General features: G+C 46.1%; 1 protein-coding gene across 1 annotated transcript in view; it reads left to right on the top strand.

Annotated features, from left to right (window-relative positions):
- Window positions 1-16,768, top strand: part of galnt12 (polypeptide N-acetylgalactosaminyltransferase 12) — a 48,990-nt gene that overhangs the window by 17,523 nt on the left and 14,699 nt on the right. The window contains exons 4-5 of the mRNA XM_033042825.1: window positions 272-457; window positions 15,487-15,604. Of these exons, the coding sequence (XP_032898716.1) occupies window positions 272-457; window positions 15,487-15,604 (304 nt within the window). The remainder of the gene's footprint in view (window positions 1-271; window positions 458-15,486; window positions 15,605-16,768) is intronic.

Below are 16,768 nucleotides of genomic sequence, written 5' to 3'. Positions count from 1 at the left end.
GGACACTATCTTCCCCCCCCGCCCCCCCCTCCCATGGTCTGTTATAACAAATGTGTATTGTATATCAAATCTGACGTGGTTCTAATTGTTACATAAGAAATAGTAGCAGAAGTAGATCACTAGCCTGCAGCTATTTGATCAAATTCATGGCTGATCTTCCACATCATTGTAATGTTATTTGGCACTATTGTAACATAAAGAATGCTTGCAACGTTTGAATTATTTTCAAACCAATTTTGGGACACGTAGTTTGTTTTTTCTTTCCTGTCAGAATTAAAGAAGACGAGTCTGCTGTGGTCTGTCCTGTGATTGATGTCATTACATGGAATACCTTTGAATTCCTGGGAAATTCTGGAGAGCCTCAGATTGGAGGGTTTGATTGGAGACTAGTTTTCACCTGGCACACGATTCCTGATCATGAACGAAAACGAAGGCGATCCTCAATTGATGTTATTAGGTGCGTTATTGATTACTGATCAACAAAGTTAAATGTCTGATTAATTCAGTACTTACTGTACAAATCTATATGTAACATTGTGCTCAAACAAATGAATGAGGATTCATTTTGTTCGATCTTTTCTAAAAAAAAAGGTAGTTTTTGTGAAATTCTAAGAAATCTAAAGTTGCCATCCTGATGAGAGCCAGTAAGTTCCAAATGCAAACACATGCACTTCAACACTAATTGTGCTGGGTTGCAAAGATTACAATAGCACTGGAAGTTTTGCTTTATAGATCCAAAGGGTAAGGCTTTATTAAGCCTGCGCCATCCTTAAACAGAAATCTTTATGCACATGACTGAGCTTTTGTAGACTCAAGGCCATTCCAGACTAATTTGGAGAGTTTCATTGACAAACTAAATTTCTGCTGATGGGTGAATAACTTGATGAATGCAATTGTAAAAAAAAAAGTGTTCTTGGCACATTTGTTGATCCTAGCTCAAGCACAATGAAGGTTTATAGTGGGAGTTCATCCATTATTTTCTACAGGATTAATAGCTTGATTCTAACATGGCAAATAGATATGAAATGATTTTAAGCAGATCCTTTTCTGCGATGACGTGCAAAGACTCACCATTCTATGTTTCTATTCTGGTACCATTGTGCATTTATGAAAATTCTCAAAATGTACATATCTGGAGGCTTTCTCCCTACCACCACAACCACAAACTTCTCCAGAGATGTTGCTCGGCCCACAAAATTCTCATCTTGCCACAAGGAGATATGCATTTTTCTTATTTTTTTTACTTTACAGTTCAATGTTGTGGTGGCACTGAATCGATGATGCAGGGTCTAACTAGCCCAGCATAATGCCGTCAGCTCCTTCCACCACCACTCCATGCAGCTGCTGCAGCTTCTCGCACTTTGCTCACTCATCTGGCTGCCGTGGGACTTTTAGTGACCGCTTTCACCAACACCACAACCCATGACCACCACAACCTGGCTCTCCATTACCCCCCCCCCCCCCCCCTACAGCCCCCCTTCTTCCTGAGCTGAGGTCATCAAGATTCCCATTGCCCAAATTGTCGATGGACGTAATGGTACTTTCTGAGTGCATGGAACGTCAGCCTGCAGACCATTCACAGCCACCGTTTTAGCTTTTTGCTGCTACCAGGAGTACAGGAGGTCCTTCACCTCCAGGTTCAAGAACAGCTTCTTCCCATTAACCATCAGTTCTTCATTCACACTACAATCCTAACCACAATCCTACCTCACCACTGAACAACAGACTTTGCACTACTCTGGTTGCTCTACATACTTTGCTTTTTTGCACCATGGTATGATTTGGTTTTACTAGGAATAACTGATAATTGGTTGTGTATTTATTGTTGTGTCTAGTGTGCATGTAAAGTTGCAGCAAGAACATGCTTCATTATTCCAATCCAGTGCATGTGACAAACACACTGGAACATTGTAAGTACTTAAAACAGAAGACACAAGGAACTGCAGATGCTGGCTTGCGAAAAAGGCACAGTGTTGGACTAACTCCGTGGGTCAGGCAGCATCTCTGCAGAGCATGGATAGGTGATATTTCGAGTCTGGACCCTTTTTCAGACTGATGTAGTAGAAGGGAGAAAGCTGGGAGAGGCAAGGATGGGACAAATTTTGCAAGTGATACAAAGTGCTGGAGTAACTCAGCGGGTCAGGCATTGGCCTTGGAGAACATGGATAGATGACGTTTCTGGTCGGGATCCTGGCAACTGATAGCTGGATGCTGTGGGGTGGGTTGGACAAAGGCCAGAGATGAAAAGATTAAAAAGTGTAAAATAAACTAAGGATAGAAGAGGCCTGAAATATGAAACCAGAGGAAGGAATACAGATGGATGGGGATGAGGTTTGGGTCAGGGGAAAGGAAAAAAGGGGACATAGCAAAGAGTGAGATTGGGGGGGGGGGGGGGGGCAGAGGAAGAGGGTGGAGGGGCTTTACATTTCACACCTCTTCTATCCATATCTCACCTTACACTTTTTGCCTTTTCATCTCTGGCCTTTGTCCAACCGTCTGCCAATCCAAAAAACCCTCACCTACAGTGCCCTTCATAATGTTTGGGACAAAGACCCATTTTATTTATTTGCCTCTGTACTCCACAATTTGAGATTTGTAAAATAAAAAAATCACATGTGGTTAAAGTGCACATTGTCAGATTTTATTGGAGGCCATATTTATACATTTTGGTTTCACCATGTTGAAATTACAGCTGTGTTTATACATTTTCCCCTCATTTCAGGGCACCATAATGTTTGGGACACATGGCTTCACAGGTGTTTATAATTGCACAGGTGTGTTTAATTGCCTCCTTAATGCAGGTATAAGTGACCTCTCAGCACCTAGTCTTTCCTCCAGTCTTTCCATCACCTTTGGAAACGTTTATTACTGTTTATCAATATGAGGACCAATGTTGTGCCAATGAAAGGCAAAAAAGCCATTATGAGACTGAGAAACAAGAATAAAATTGTTAAGACACATCAGCCAAACCTTAGGCTTGCCAAAATCAACTGTTTGGAACATCATTAAGAAGAACGAGTACACTGGGGAGTTTACTAATCGCAAAGGGACTGGCAGTCCAAGGAAAACCTCCACAGCTGATGACAGAAGAATTATCTCAATAAATAAAAATCCACAAACACCTGTCTGACAAATGAGAAACTTTCTTCAGGAGTCAGGTGTGGATTTGTCAATGACCACTGTCCACAGAAGACTGCATGAATAGAAAATACAGAGGCTACACTGCAAGATTCAAACCACTGGTTAGCCGCAAAAACAGGATGGCCGGGTTACAATTTGCCAAGAAGTACTTAAAAGAGCAAGGCAATGATCCCAAACATACTGCTAAAGCAACAAACGAGTTTTTCAAAGCTAAAAAATGGTCAATTCTTGCGTGGTCAAGTCAATGAACCCAATTGAGCATGCTTTTTATATGCTGAAGAGAAAACTGAAAGGGACTAGTCACCAAAACAAGCATACGCTAAAGACAGCAGCAATACAGGCATGGCAGAGCATCACCAGAGAAGACACCCAGCAACTGGTGATATCCATGAATTGCAGACTTCAAGCAGTCATTGCATGCAAAGGATATTCAACAAAATACTAAACATGACTACTTTCATTCACATGACATTGCTGTGTCCCAAACATTATGGAGGGCATTGTATATCTACCTATCACTTGCCAGGATTTGTCCTGTTCCTACCTCTCTACCAGCCTTCTCCCCTCAGCTACAATCAACCTGAAAAAGGGTCCTGATCCAAAATGTCACCTATCCATGTTCTGCACAGATGCTGCCTGACTCACTGAGCTAGTCCAGCACTTTGTCTCTCAAATGGAACAAAAGCTAACAACTGGAAAATTCAAGCTTAATCCATAGCAATTTTTAAAAACAAATAATGATGCTGAATATCCTTGTGCAATATTGACTATGTGGGTGAGTAACATTAACTAAGCCATTATTTGTTTTAGGAATGTTTGATTTAGTAATATTTGCTGTAAAGACATTGATGTTTTGGGATACAGGTCCTTGATTTCCAAAGCAATTTCCAGTTTAATGAATAATGTGTCACTCTGCACACATAGGTATACACTGTACTAAAATACCCATCATGCATCTTGTCTAGGTTTCTTAATTTACAAAATTCCACTTAACAAAATATTTTCCTGGAATACTTTTTGGTTAATCAAGGAATTATTGTAGCTGTTGTTTCAATACCCTTTGAAAAGTCTGAAAATGAGTGATTTCGGACTTTTGTCTTCTGTGCAACCTATTTATTTAGTCCATTGTGGCCAAGGATAGCTCATAGAAATTCTTATGCACATCACCTTTTCCTTACTTGTGCCTTGTTGCCATTTTTGGTTACTACAATAGTGGTTCTTCCTGTGAATTCTGTTTAGTTTATTGTAAAGAAAGGCACACAACGAGTCAGGTAACATCCCTGGAGAATATGGATGGGAGGGGGAGAGGGTGGAGGTGAAAGTTGGAAAAGAAGAGGGGCAGGATAGTGCATGGTAGTAATAGGTGAACATGGGTCGAGAGGGATTTTTGATAGGTGGATTGATGGACAAATACAAGAATGAAAAGACTGGTATGAGCCTGAAAAGGATAAAGAGTTGCAAAATGTTCAGCTCAAGGTTAGAATAGTCGTGAATTGTGTAGCCATTATAGAACTATTAACAAATACTCCAAGTAATGATCCAACCAATTTATTAGCATATAGTAAAGTTACACAGCAAGTTGTCACCACTGTGACTACATCCCGACTAACCACCAGCGTGTTGAAGCGTTAGTAATAAATGGTGACGGTATGGTAAAACCCCGACTGGATTATAGATCCGAGTGGTGTATAGCATAGCATGTGTGTTAGTATTAGGTAAGACAGATCTACATCTTTCCTCTTGAGAAAATAATGTAACAATGAATATATATGCGAGTACAACTAATCAAGTTTAACTGGGGTCTATAAGAATAGGCAGTTGCTCCAGCACTGGAGCAGGTTAAGCATAGTCCCCGTATCTAAGGGTGGTTTTGCAAATGCGACCCGCACACTTATGGTACAAGCTCGCATCTCCATCCTTCACCGGCGAGAACTGTGGCACCCGGGGGCTGTTGGAGCACTGGAGATCCGAGAGAAGGGGATTGAGACTGGAGTACCGACCGTGGTGACGAGAAGGCAGGATACATGCTGGGTGCAGACCCGACAAACGGACGGCGGGCTGGGGAGGAGAGAATATCGGTCATGCGGTGATACAGTCCAGGAACATCCGGATACGGGATCGTGGGTTGCGGTTCCTTCACTGGTAGAAGGTGTTTACGGTTTCGCTGGTCAGTCCCTCCGTTTGAATCGACAATGTACGAACGTGGTTCTGGTGCAGCGCTGCGGATTAAACCAAGGAATTCATGACCCTTGTTGGTTTGAAGTCGTACAACTTGACCACTTGCCAGCGGCTTGAGTGGCCTGCTTGTTTTGTCGTACGAGTGTTTCTGGATTTCGCGCTTATGCTGGAGTTATGGTTGAATTACCGTTGGCTTGCGAACCTGTGGCTGTAGTAGTTGCTTGGGTACGGGCAACGTGGTGCGGGTGTGCCTGGACATGAGGCGTTGGACAGGAGACCCTAACGCTGGGTCGTGGGCAATGTTTCTTAAGTTGAGCAAGTTCCGGAAGTGGCGGCGCTGGGAACGGCTGCGGCTCGCCTGCAGTCCGTTTGTCTTTTACTCTTTTGTGTTGTTTTTTTTCGTTTTGTCTAGTTACGTTTTTGGTTTTTAGGTTGTGTTTATGTGGGGGGGGGGGGGGAGGGGGGGGTGAAACGGGGCTTGCTGTCTCTCCCTTCGGGGGAATACGACCTTTTTTGTCGTATACCCCTTCTCTGCCTCCGTCTACGCTGAGGCCTAATGGCGGAGCTGGCGACCTCGGGACTCTGGAGGCAGCTGACAGGACTCGCCCTGAGCTCGCTCCCGTGAGGGTGGCCCAGCCCGGGGCTGGAACTGCGCTCTCGTGAGAGCGGCCTGGCGAGGGGCTGAGAGACTCTCCCGTGAGGGGCTGTGGCCCGTCGGAGTGGCCCAGCCCAAGGGAGAGCGGCACTCCCGTCGGAGTGGCCCAGCCCGAGGGAGAACGGCACTCCCGTCGGAGTGGCCCAGCCCGAGGGAGAACGGCACTCCCGTCGGAGTGGCCCAGCCCGAGGGAGAACGGCACTCCCGTCGGAGTGGCCCAGCCCGAGGGAGGAACGGCACTCCCGTCGGAGTGGCCCAGCCCGAGGGAGAACGGCACTCCCGTCGGAGTGGCCCAGCCCGAGGGAGAACGGCACTCCCGTCGGAGTGGCCCAGCTCGAGGGAGAACGGCACTCCCGTCGGAGTGGCCCAGCCCAAGGGAGAACGGTACTCACGTGAGGGCGATCCGGCTCGGGGCTGGAACGGTGCTCCGGTGGCTGGGACGGCGTTCTGGCGGCGGTGACCTGAGTCCGGGGTTCAGCCGCGGGCCAGCGGCTGCGTGTGCTGGACTGGAGGGCGGCAGCTTCGACCACCCCCGGGCCGCGGTGTTCGGTGAGCAGGGGGACTGTTGTGCCATCGCCCGGTGGGGTATCGCCTCAGCGCAGAGGGAGAAGAGGAGGGAAGAGACAGTAACCCTAAGATTTTTGCCTCCACCACAGTGAGGAGGTGCTTGGAGGACTCACTGTGGTGGTGTTAATTTGTGTTTATTGTTGTTTATTATTGTATGATTGTATGTATGACTGCAGGCACGAAATTTCGTTCAGACCGTAAGGTCTGAATGACAATAAAGGTATTCAATTCAATTCAATTCAATTCAGGTAAACATCAGATTTTGCCAAATGGGATCTTTCCATTACCTGTTTGGCACTCCGGACTGCCCGTTCGGCCAGTCCGTTCGATTGAGGGAATTTGGGACTGCTGGTAATGTGACGAAAATCTGAACAATGGGCGAAATTCTTGAAGCACTAGCTGGTGAGCTGGCTTCCGTTGTCGGACAGTAGTTTCACGGGCGCTCCGTGACTTAAAGTGTTGCACTAGTTTTTGAACCACCACGGCTGAAGTGGTACTGGGAAGCAGATCGATCACAAACCAGCCCGAGTATGTCAACTAGAACCAGGTATTGTTTACCATGTTTGAATCGAACACTCAAAAGTCTGTTGCCAATGTGGACCATGATAGGGCAGGAACTGGGTGAGAGAGAAGCGGCTGCTTGGGTTGATGGGATACCAGGCTATTGCAGATCGCGCAGGCTTCCACCTTCTCCCGTATGAACTCGGTCATTCTGGGCCACAAAAACATGTTCTTGGCTTGAAGAATGGTTGCCTCGATGCCAGGATGTTCCCCGTGGACTGAGTCGAAATATTTATCTTGTAAAGCTGGTGAATGACTGCCGTGTGTCCCTTGATAATCACACCGATCTGGAGCACAAGTTCATCGCGGACCAGGAAGTATGGGCGAATGACAACGGGTACCTTGTACTGTTTATCCGGCCGGCCATGCCGGATGATCGAGGACAGGGACTGTAGGGTGTCATCGGCTGCTGTCCGGGCACTCTGTAGGAAGGTAGGGGACCACCACAGTGTAGGTGTCGTTGTCTGACGGTTGTTGCTCGCAGGTCTTGCGTGGAGCTCTGGATAGTGTTGGCTAGGTGCATGTCTTTTCCTGGTTTGTAAACAAGTTTGAAATGGTACCTTTGAAGCTGCATCATCATCCGCTGCAGCCGGGCAGGAGCAGCATGGATTGGCTTGTTCAAAATGCTGATCAGGGGCTGATGGCCTGTTTCAATAGTCACAGTCTTTCTAAAAGTTAAGTCTTTGAATTTTACACAGGCGAAAACCACTGCCAGTAATTCCTTTTCAATCTGAGCATTGCATTGCTCGGTTTCAGGCATTGTACAAGAGGCATATGCCACGGGTCTGTCACCTTCAATGGTGCTCTGAAGACAGGCAGCACCCAATCCGTACTGGGAGGCATCGCAGGTTAACATTACAGGCCGTTTTATATCAAAGTAACCCAGTCGGGGCACAGGACAAGAGGCTGTGTTAGGGTATCGAATGCTGTCTGGTGCTGCGTGTACCAGGACCACGTTGCGTCCTTGTGTGTTAGCTGCCGCAGTGGTGCTGACAGTTAACTGAAGTTCGGAATGAACTTACCCAGGTAATTCACCATGCCTAGGACTCTTTGTAAGCTGGTTACGTCTATGGGAGCTGGCAGTTTGTTGATGGCAATGGTCTTGGAAGGATCTGGTTTGAGTCCATCACTGGTGAAACCGTGTACCACATACTTCACTTCCTTGATACTAAATCTGCATTTTAGGGGCTTGAGGTTTATGTCTTTGGCACGATCCAATACTTCCTTTAAATTGGCAACGTGCTCTGACATGTCGCGGCCAGTAACGAGGATGTTATCGACAATAATGGCACAAGAGTATCTTGCGAACAGCTGTTCCATCATGCGCTGGAAGGCTTAACTGATGGAGTTGATGCCAAAGGGCATTCGCAGAAACTTGTAGCGGCCAAAGGTGTGCCAAAAGTGGTTAGTTCAGTTTGTGGTCTTAACGGGATTTGCCAGAATGAACTTTTGGCAACAGAGAACACAGTCGCTTTGCTTAAGTGTGCTGCCACCTCTTCTACTGTGCGCATTGGATAATACGGGCGTTTGATTGCAGTATTCAGATCTCTGGGGTTGATACAGATTTGTATTTTGTCTTTGTTTTTCTTGATGGTCACTAGCATGGTTGAGACCAGGTCGGATGAGTCGTTGACTGCAGCGATGACGCCTAGGGATTCCATTCTTTGAAGATCGTTTTCTACCCGGTCCCGCATGGTATGCGGAATTCTATGAGGAGCTCGGACAACGGGCATTGTGTCAGGGTCAGTTACGATAGAGTAAGGAAGGTGGCATTGTTGACGGCAGTCAGAGCAGGTCGAGCATCGGTTCTGGCCGGCTGCGACAGCCATTTTGGCAGTCGACTGTGGCGGATGTGGTAGTAGGTCGCGGTGGCCATTTTGGCAGCTGACCGAGGCGGCCTTTACTGGCAGCGAACCGAGGCGATTCCCGGTTGCGTGCGGGGCGGCCGGCATCGACGGGCCTTGCCCCACCGCTGCAGGTAGGAACTCCACCCACTGTCGCCGGTGTAATCGGAGACCGGCTGTGCTGCCGTGCCCTCGGTGAAGACTGGAAGCGGCCGAGGGATCCGTCGCGGGACCGCCGACTTATGACCGACCGAGGTTCCATCCCGCTGCTGGACCGACCACAGTCCGACCGGACGGGCTGCCAGTTGCCAGGGATATTCGGAAAACGCGCTGGCGAGGAGCAAAATGACGTCTTCGGGCAGCCGCCCCAGGTAGGCCCGCTCTCACCCCGGGGTGGGCGGCGATGCAGGTGATGATGGGGGCAGGGGGCTGACATACTCGCCCCTGCAGCAGCTGGTGTGGGAGCGGCGGCAGCCGCGGCCTCTCAGCTCCGGGCGGGTCATGCGGGAGAGATTGGCGGCCGTCAAACAAGGCCCGGACTGCGCCCATCGACCCGGACATCCTGCGGCTGCTGAGACCCGTCTCAGGAGCGCGTTGAGGCGGTCGTCGGCAGCATACATTACGGTAGGGCCGGGTTGGCGACAGTTAGGAATGACACATAAAACATTGAACATTAATAATAAAACATTAATTAAACGTGAATACCAGAGCAAAATGAGGGTACAGATTTTTGGTTAATGAGTAGAGCTACTACTTATGGGGAAAAAAGCTGTTTTTATGTCTGGTATTTGACAGTCCAGAGTAGTCTTCCAGAGGGAAGTGATTCAAAGAGTTTGTGGCCAGGGTGAGAGGGGTCAGAGATGAGCTTACCCACTTGCTTCCTGGCTCTTGCAGTTCATCAATGGAGGGAAGGTTGTAGCCAATAACCTTCTCAGCTGATCAGACGATTCGCTGCAGCCTCTGGTGGCTGAGCCAAACCAGACCATGATGGAGAAGGTGAGGACAGACTACAACGGCCGTGTAGAATTGGACCATCATTGCTTGTGGCAGATTTTGCTTCCTCAGCTGCCGTGGGAGGTACATCCTCTGTCGTGCCTTTTTGACTGTGGAGTGTATAGTGGCCCCCCATTTAAGGTTCTTGGAGATGATGGTTCCCAGGAACTTAAAGGACTTCACAGATGTGACTGTGGTGTTGTTGATGGTGAGTGGGGTGAGGGGAGATGAAACTCTCCTAAAGTCTGAACAATATGAATTGTTTATATGGAATTATTTTTCATTACACCTACTGTTTTCCTGAATTACATCTACTTAAAAGTGGAGCACAGTTAAGTGTTGTTTGAAGTTTTTAAAGATATAAAAAGCAAAAACATTTTGTTCCTCTCATGAAAAGAAACGTGTTGTTTATTGCCTGAAAGGAAGATGATGGTGTGACTGCAGTCACTTCCAGTTGTGTGTATTGGCAGAACACTCAGCCACTGGAAATGTCACATTGTGTCGGTTCCTGTGCCCAAGTTCAATTTGCACTTGAGTAGTTCTCACAAGATTGCAATCTGCATTGAAAATGTGGCTTGACTTTTTGTCTTCAGCAGCTCTCTTAAAGGGCTTTCTCACTGTGCGACCTGAAGCAAGACTTAACAAGATTTAACATTGTGGGAACCTTCTGCGATAGCAGTACGGCATTCGTGGACCACCGAGGACCTCCGTGGCGCTAACGGCAGGTAGTCGTGTGACTTGGTAAGGTCGGGAGAAAATTCAAACATTTTTGAATTTCTCCAAGAGTGACTTGAGCAGCGTTGCAACATTGTATGAACGCAGTGGCCCGTGCGATATCCGTAATAACTCTTGCGGGTACCGTGGGAACTCCTGCGAACGGTGAGTAACTGAGCAGTTTGATTGTCAGTGCTTGTTTTACCTCATTGTTAAATAAATATGTTTTTTACTATCAGATTGATGTCTGCAATTCTTCATTAACACATCACTACAAGATGAATGTCTATAATGTTATAATCCCTCTCACGCTGAAACACAAAATAGTTGAAGGGAGGTGAAATAATCACATTTTCATTCTTTTTCATTTTTGAGTGTTCAGGTACCTCACTTGCTGAGCTATTTTACTCCAGCAGTTTGTTTCTCTTTTTGTCTAAAGCAGTTTCTAAGACTGGAGGAACTCCGCGGGCCAGGCAGCATCTACGGAGGGAAATGGACATGCGACCCTTTCTTCAGGCTGCCTTATCTCTCTCCCCCCCCCCCCCCCCCCCCCCCCCCAACTCCCACCCCCACACACAAATATGCTGGAGAAACTCAGCGGGTGCAGCAGCATCTATGGAACAAAGGAAATAGGCAACGTTTCGGCCCGAAAAGTTGCCTATTTCTTGTGCATGTGTCGGAAGGAACAGCAGATGCCAGTTTAAAGAGAATGCTGGAGTAACTCGACGGCAGGCAGCATCTCTGGGGAGAAGGAATGGGTGACATTTCGGGTCGAGACCCTTCTGATATGCTGCTTGTCCCGCTGAGCTACATGTTGTGTCTATCTTCGTTTTAATCCAGCATCTGCAGTTCCTTCCTGGCCGAACCCGATTGAAAGATGAGAGGCTGGGCGATAGAGCACTGGGTCTGACAAGGATCAGGCTTCAGTAAGCAAAGTAAAGAGAGGTGGCAACGTTTTGGAAATGAAGCGGGTAATCCGAGTGATGGCGAGACGGTATCCTCTAATCATAATGTGTCGGAAAGAACTGTAGATGTTGGTTTGCGCCGATGATAGACACAGTAATACTGGAGACAGACATAACATCATGGACGGGCAGCATCTGGATAAAAGGAATGGGTGACGTTTCGGGACGAGACTCTGAAGAAGGGTCTCTAACCGAAACGTCACACATTCCTTCTCTCCAGAGATGCTGCCCGTCCCGCTGTGTTTCTTCAGCATTTCGTGTCTATCTTCCGTATGCTCTGTGATGGTCATCTCGGAGTCAAGTGGCAACTCTGGTCTGTAGACACGAGGAACTGCAGATGGAGGAATCACGAGCAAAACACAGAGCGTTGGACGAGCCTGACCCTTTGAGTTCCTCCATCACTTTGTGTTGAAGTCAGGTCTGGACATTGCTTGGCTCAGTCTCCGGCGCCGGCTAACTAGGAAGGTCGAGTCAAAGTCCAGCACTAACACTCAAGAAATAACGTTTGCGGCCTGATGTTACCAATATTTAATTGAAATCATTAATAAAGTAAATAACTAGATACCGGTCTGATCCGTATCTACGGGATTGGACAGGCTAGATGCAGGAAGAATGTTCCCGATGTTGGGGGAGTCCAGAACCAGGGCCCCAGTTTTACAGTCTACCGTGGGAACTCTTTAATTACAGCGGGCAGGCAACTCCCTTCAGTTTCCCAGGGGGTCGGGACGGGACTGGAGTTGGGAGGGAAAGGTGGGGGAGTCGAGGGAGAGGAGGGGGAGACAGATGGGGGTGTCTTCATTTACTGGCGGTGGGTGTCTGTCACTGAAACAGGCAGGTGAGATTTCACATCCACCTTGTGTGTGACTCTCTCTCTCTCTCTCTCTCTCTCTCTCTCTCTCTCTCTCTCTCTCTCTCTCTCTCTCTCTCTCCATCCCTCCCTCTCACACAGGCATGACTGGAGGAACTCCGCGGGCCAGGCAGCATCTACGGAGGGAAATGGACAGGCGACCCTTTCTTTAGGCTGCCTTATCTCTCTTCCCCCCCCCCCCCTCCCTCCCCCCAACTCCCACCCACACACACGAATGCTGGCGAAACTCAGCGGGTGCAGCAGCATCTATGGAACGAAGGAAATAGGCAACGTTTCGGCCCGAAACATTGCCTATTTCCTTCGTTCCATAGATGCTGCTGCACCCGCTGAGTTTCTCCAGCATTATTGTGTACCTTCGATTTTCCAGCATCTGCAGTTCCTTCTTAAACACAAATGCACCGAGTTCCTCCAGCACTTCGTGTTTTGCTCAGTATTCCAGCATCCGCTGTCTCCCGCGTCTCCAATAAAACAAAACTACTGTCAAAAGGGTGAAGAATAGGGGCAGAGATAGATACATTCCAGATTAGTGCGGCTGTCAGGAGGTTATGGGGAGAAGGCAAGAGAATGTGGTTGAGAGGGAGTGCCCATCTGTTACTATTAATTGGACAGTTCGGTCTGTGAAACGCAACACGCCAGCCCCGACATCCAGCCCGGTGGTCAGTCCTTTGAAGATAGACACCAGTTGCTTGGAGCAACTCAGCGGGACAGGCAGCATCTCTGGAGAGAAGGAACAGGTGGCGTTTCGGGTCGAGAGCCTTCTTCAGACTGAAAGTTTCACCTCTCAGTAGATAATAAAATAAGACAATCATCACGGTCAATGTGAGACACAGTCTTTATTCCTATTTGACAAAATAAAAAGACGACTTCTTGCACATATTGAGAGAAGGTGCATCACACCAAACAACATTTGTCTAAAAAAAAACAGATTATTCTTCAGCTCATTAAAGAGCTCGGGTGAAAAAAAACAATATAGTGTGTGAAAAAAAGTAACATCATTTGTGCCACGTGATTAACAACACTACAGTCCACGATGTTAATTCAAGATTAACGGGAAAGATCGGTAGACGGACAAGTCACTCGCACAAATAACAGAAATGCCGAGTACCGTGGGAACTCTTTATCTTATCGTGCGGAACTCGTGCTGGACCACGACCTCTTCACTCGGGTGACATCTTGCTTCAGGTCGCACCGTGAGAACTGGCCATTAAGAGTTGTACTGCTGAGGGCCTACTTGGATAAATTAGTAACTGCTTACTAAAGATTAAGTCATAGCGTCAGAGTCATGCTGTGTGGAAACTGGCCCAACTTGCCCACGCAGACCAACATTCTCCATCTCCATCCTACCTGCGTGCGTTTGGCCCAATTCCCATATCCCTCTAAACATATCCTACCCATGTACCTGCCTTTATGTATCTTCAACGTTGTGATAATACTTGCCTCACAGATACTACCTCTCTGGCAGCTTGTGCCATATACCCACTACCCTTTGTGTAAGAAAAGTTGCCCCTTGGGTTCCTATTAAAGGGCCTGTCCCACTGTACGAGGTAAATCAAGAGTTTTCTTGAGTTTTCCCCAGATTCGAACTCGGAGAATGTCCATAGCAGGTCCATAGGAGTTTGTGAATGTCCCCTAGCGGCTCGTATGAGTAACGGTAGGTACTCGGGAATTCCGGTAAACTCGTGATGTTTTTTCAATACTGTGAAAAATGCCTACGAGTAAAAAAAATACTTGTGATGACATTTTAAAAAACTTTTTACTCATACGAGCCGCTACGAGACATCCACAAACTCCTACGGGCATTCTCCAAGTTCGAATCGGGAAAACTCGGGAGAACTCTTGAATTACCTCGTACAGTAGGACAGGTCTTTTAATCATTCCCTCCTCACTTTAAACCTATCTCCTCTGGTTCTCGATTCCCTTACTCTGGGTAAAAGACCATGCATTTACCCTATCCATTCATCTCATGATCTTGTACACCTCTGTAAGATCACCCCTCATCCTCCTCTGCCCCAAGGAATAAAGTCCTCGTGTGCTCAACCTCTCCCTATAGCTCAGGCCCTCGAGTCCTGACAACATCCTCATAAATCTTTTATGCACCCTTTCCGGCTTAACAACATCTTCCCTATAACAGGGTGACCAAAACTGAACACAATACTCTAAATATGGCCTCACCAGTGCCTGTCTGTAAAACAATCATGGTATATGGACTGTGTATATGTGTAAAACAATCATGGTATATGGACACATTTATCTGTTTTGTAGTAAATGCCTACTATTTTCTGTGTGCTTAAGCAAAGCAAGAATTTCATTGTCCTATACAGGGACACATGACAATAAACTCACTTGAACTTGAACTTGAACATTGTGTGAAAATTTAATATATCACACTAATCTGTGCTGAATTGCTTTTGTCAATTTACCTGCTATTCTAAGATTTCACCTACCCCAACCTAAATTTGTTGCAGTCTTCAAAAGTATCTTAGTATTGATAATAACTGAACAATTAGTAACATCCATGAACTGTGCTAATAAGAAGCTATGTACATTGGTGGTCAGAACATTATAAGACCCACTTCCCAATAACTAATTGAATAAATATTGTTCATCTGCTTCCTGCTTTTGATTTTGCAGCTGTTAATTCTGCTACGTGCCCTGACTTGGCATGCTCCAACCATCATCAGGATATTGTGCTACCATACATATTAACATTGCTTAAAATCTTATTAACCACTCAACCTTTGTCTGCATATATTTGCTCTTATCTGTTAAATATGACCATAAATTAACTAGGATATTAATATTTAACAAAAATATTTAAGTACTGGATAATAATCAGCAAAATCAATTCTTTCAAGGACTGGAATTTTTGAACTTGCTACTCAGAGCTTGTATAAACAAGATCAGCGCAGTTGACACTTGGAGTCATTGTTACCTTGTTTCTCTGTTTTACCATCAAGACCAAAAGTTCAGCCTAAAATTAAAATAATTCTGTCTTAACAGGTCTCCAACTATGGCAGGTGGGCTATTCGCTGTTAGTAAGAGGTACTTTGAATATCTGGGTACTTATGATACTGGAATGGAGGTCTGGGGAGGAGAGAACCTGGAGATTTCTTTCAGGGTGAGACTTTATTCTTAAATTTTGTGTTGAATGTCAAATTAAAGATTTCTCCTTTTGGTACGCTCTATAAATGTTTGGGTTGACAGATTAGTTCCTTGGAATTTAAAAAAAAATCATGAAAAATACTACTTGATAATTCTCATATTATGAATGTTATTGGTCTCTACAGTGCTGTGTCAGGTGATGGGGGAAAATAAATGTGGTGTTTTGATTCATCATAATGGCAGGTTAAACTTGAAGGCTAAAGTTGTGATTATTTTTTAAAACACAAAATTAAACACAACAAGATTTCTGTAAATTCATTGCAGTATAACTTTAATTCATTTAACAGTTGTCCTGCTCAATACCAAAGAACTGAAGTTGATCTATCGAGATTAGGCTTCAGGCTAACTAACCATATTTAATTAAACTGTTTTTATTAAGCAATCTCTTAAAAATAAACTACTGCTTGTATATCAATGCCTATAACATGTTATAAATTACCGACTGTTTTTAGTGTGATGATGTGAAGCATCTCTTTACAAATTGTCCTGCAATCTTTTAATGGTTCGTGTGATAGGCAGTTGTAACTCACCTGCTGGTTAGATGCATTTACCCACTGTTTAATCCTTTGACGCCTTTCACCGCTGCAAGTTTAAGGAGAAGCATGGGGCCCAGCTATGCCTGCTTTTTTGTCAGTTGCATTGAACATTCCTCGTTTCAGGCGTACACTGGCCCAATCCCCCAACTCTCTCCACTGCATTGATGACTGCATGGAGCAGCCTTCTGCACTTGTGCAAAACTCGTGGATTTTGTTAACTCCACACTAACTTTCATCCTGTCCTCAATTTTACCTGAACTATCTTTGATACCTCTCTCCCCTTTCTTTATCTCTCTGTCTCTATCACAGGGGACAGACTATTGGACGACGGCTGCTATAAACCGACAAACACTCACAGATATCTGGACTACACTTTCTCCCACCTTGACACTTGCAAAGACGATATTCCCTCCTTTCGATTCCTCTGTCACCGCCGCTGAATGAGACTTTCCATTCTAGGACATCCGAGATGTAATCTTTCTTTAGTAAACATTTTTTCCCGTTCTGTCTAAGATGAATCCCTCACCTGCATCTCCCATGTGTGTCCCATAGTTCTGCCCTCGCTCCATCCTCACCCCATCTGT

This window comes from Amblyraja radiata, chromosome 2 (genome assembly GCF_010909765.2).
Source record: "Amblyraja radiata isolate CabotCenter1 chromosome 2, sAmbRad1.1.pri, whole genome shotgun sequence".
NCBI classification, from domain to species: Eukaryota; Metazoa; Chordata; class Chondrichthyes; order Rajiformes; family Rajidae; genus Amblyraja; species Amblyraja radiata.
Note: the sequence above shows the minus strand (reverse complement) of the source record. Positions and strands in the feature narration are given on the sequence as shown.